The sequence below is a fragment of the Sinocyclocheilus rhinocerous genome, unplaced genomic scaffold (genome assembly GCF_001515625.1).
Source record: "Sinocyclocheilus rhinocerous isolate Xijiao unplaced genomic scaffold, SAMN03320098_v1.1 scaffold2420, whole genome shotgun sequence".
NCBI lineage: Eukaryota > Metazoa > Chordata > Actinopteri > Cypriniformes > Cyprinidae > Sinocyclocheilus > Sinocyclocheilus rhinocerous.
The window spans coordinates 76,797-78,806 of NW_015629430.1; the positions used below are offsets into that span (position 1 = coordinate 76,797).

At 41.0% G+C, this 2,010-nt stretch overlaps 1 protein-coding gene across 1 annotated transcript in view; it reads left to right on the plus strand.

The window, feature by feature from the left end:
* Positions 1–2,010, plus strand: part of LOC107738891 (mitotic checkpoint serine/threonine-protein kinase BUB1 beta-like) — an 18,709-nt gene that overhangs the window by 14,314 nt on the left and 2,385 nt on the right. The window contains exons 9-12 of the mRNA XM_016550795.1: positions 136–371; positions 1,142–1,312; positions 1,388–1,524; positions 1,600–1,735. Coding sequence (XP_016406281.1) covers positions 136–371; positions 1,142–1,312; positions 1,388–1,524; positions 1,600–1,735 — 680 coding nt within the window. The remainder of the gene's footprint in view (positions 1–135; positions 372–1,141; positions 1,313–1,387; positions 1,525–1,599; positions 1,736–2,010) is intronic.

Below are 2,010 nucleotides of genomic sequence, written 5' to 3' on the forward strand. Positions count from 1 at the left end.
TGTCTGTCTGTTTGTGTGTTTTTGTGTGTGTGTGTGTGTTTGTGCGCGTGTGTGTGTTTGTCTGTGTTTGTGTGTGTGTGTGTTTGTGTGTGTGTGTGTGTGTCTGTGTGTTTTCTGTGTGTGTGTGTGTGTCAGCAGTCACTGAATCGGAGGACGTCTGCGGTTTAAACGTCAGATCCCGGTTGTTTCATCAGGCAGACGTGACGTCATTCTCCAACTTCCAGCGGAAAACCGGGCGTCTGCCGGACACCAGCGGGGACGACCTGCGTCTCGGTATCCGGAAAACTCATCACAGTCGTGTTTTTACAGTAACTTGTTGTCTAAGTCAGTGTTTCCCAACCTTTTTTCCGCTGCGGCACAGTTTTGATAAGTAAAAAAAATCCCACGGCACACCACTAAGCACTAATAATTATACAATGCGTCATCAGAGTTGGTACATATATTAAGCTTTATATATGATCAGACACTTGCACTTAACGTTTTTTGGAAATCATGCTCAAACGGAGTTAACAAGGTTTTTTGACGAGCGAATGATGGAGATCTGTGTTTTGTCCGTCATTAGAACAGCCGCATCTGAGACAGAAAATTAACCATTTTCATCAATTTACAGGTAATAAAGTTTATTGTAGCTATATGGGCACTCAGTTTAATATATGTGACCCTGGAGCACAAACCCAGTCATAAGTGTCAATTTTTCAAAATTGAGATTTATGCATCATCTGAAATCTGAATACTAAGCTTTACATTGATGTATGGTTTGTTAGGATCGGACAATATTTGGCTGAGATACAACTATTTGAAAATCTGGAATCTGAGGGTGCAAAAAAATCTAAATATTGAGAAAATCATCTTTAAAGTTTGGTAGAATATGCAAATGACAAGTCTCGGTTAGCCTAACACAGTACACGTAGCAAGGTATTTATATATATATATATATATATATATAAATACACACGCACACACACAAACAAAAAGAAAAACAAGTAGATAGAATAGATAAAATAGAAAGCTAGTGTTAGTTTTTTTTTAAATAAAAAAAGATAAATAGATAAAGTAGGATTAAAATAGAATAGAAAGTGCTTGAGTTAGAGTGCCAAATATATATATATATTTATTTTTCATATTTTTTGTGTTTTATGTATTTGGTGTAAAGGTGGATTGGTCGGGCGTGCCGTGGGATTTCTTCATCAGCTCACAGCTCAGATCTCGCCGGTCTCGTGATGAACCGGACGCTGATGTCCAGATCTGCTGTTATGTGTTTGAGAACGGCTGCGTGACTCTCTGGAGGATTCCTCACGGAGACACCCTTCAGGTTCGGCTCGCTCAGACTCCTCCTAAACCTCCCTCCGCATCCGCGTGTCCTCACACAAACTCTCTCCACGTGTAGGATCTTCTGTCCGAGCCCAGTGCTGCAGACGATGTTTCTCTGCTAGTCGCTCTGTTGCTGGAGCTGGTCAAACAGTTTCATTCCTGTCGAGTGGTTCACGGAGGCCTGAAGCCAGAGTCGCTGTATTTCTACCTGAGGTACGTGAATAAAGCACGATGCCATTTCTATTAATACTCGTTTCTAACCTGGTGTTCCTGTATTTGTGTCCGCAGCGGCATCACAGCACTGGATTTCTCAAACTCCGTGGATCTGCAGCTCCAGACTGACGTCACAACAGCACAAGCTCTTCCTTCTGCTCAGAAATACATACAGCAGGGTCTCCTGTCGCCTTCTGCCTCGCCTTATCAGGTACATTCATCCCTCTTTCCTCTTTCCTTCCCATACTGATTCATTCATTTTAATTCATATATGTGACCCTGGAGCACAAAACCAGTCATAAGGGTCAATTTTTTTAAATTGAGGTTTATGCATCATCTGAAAGCTGAATAAATGAGCTTTCCATTGATGTATGGTTTGTTAGGATGGATCAATATTTGGCCGAAAATCTGGAATCTGAGGGTGCAAAAAAATCTAAATATTGAGAAAATCGCCTTTAAAGTTGTCCAAATGAAGTCTTTAGCAAT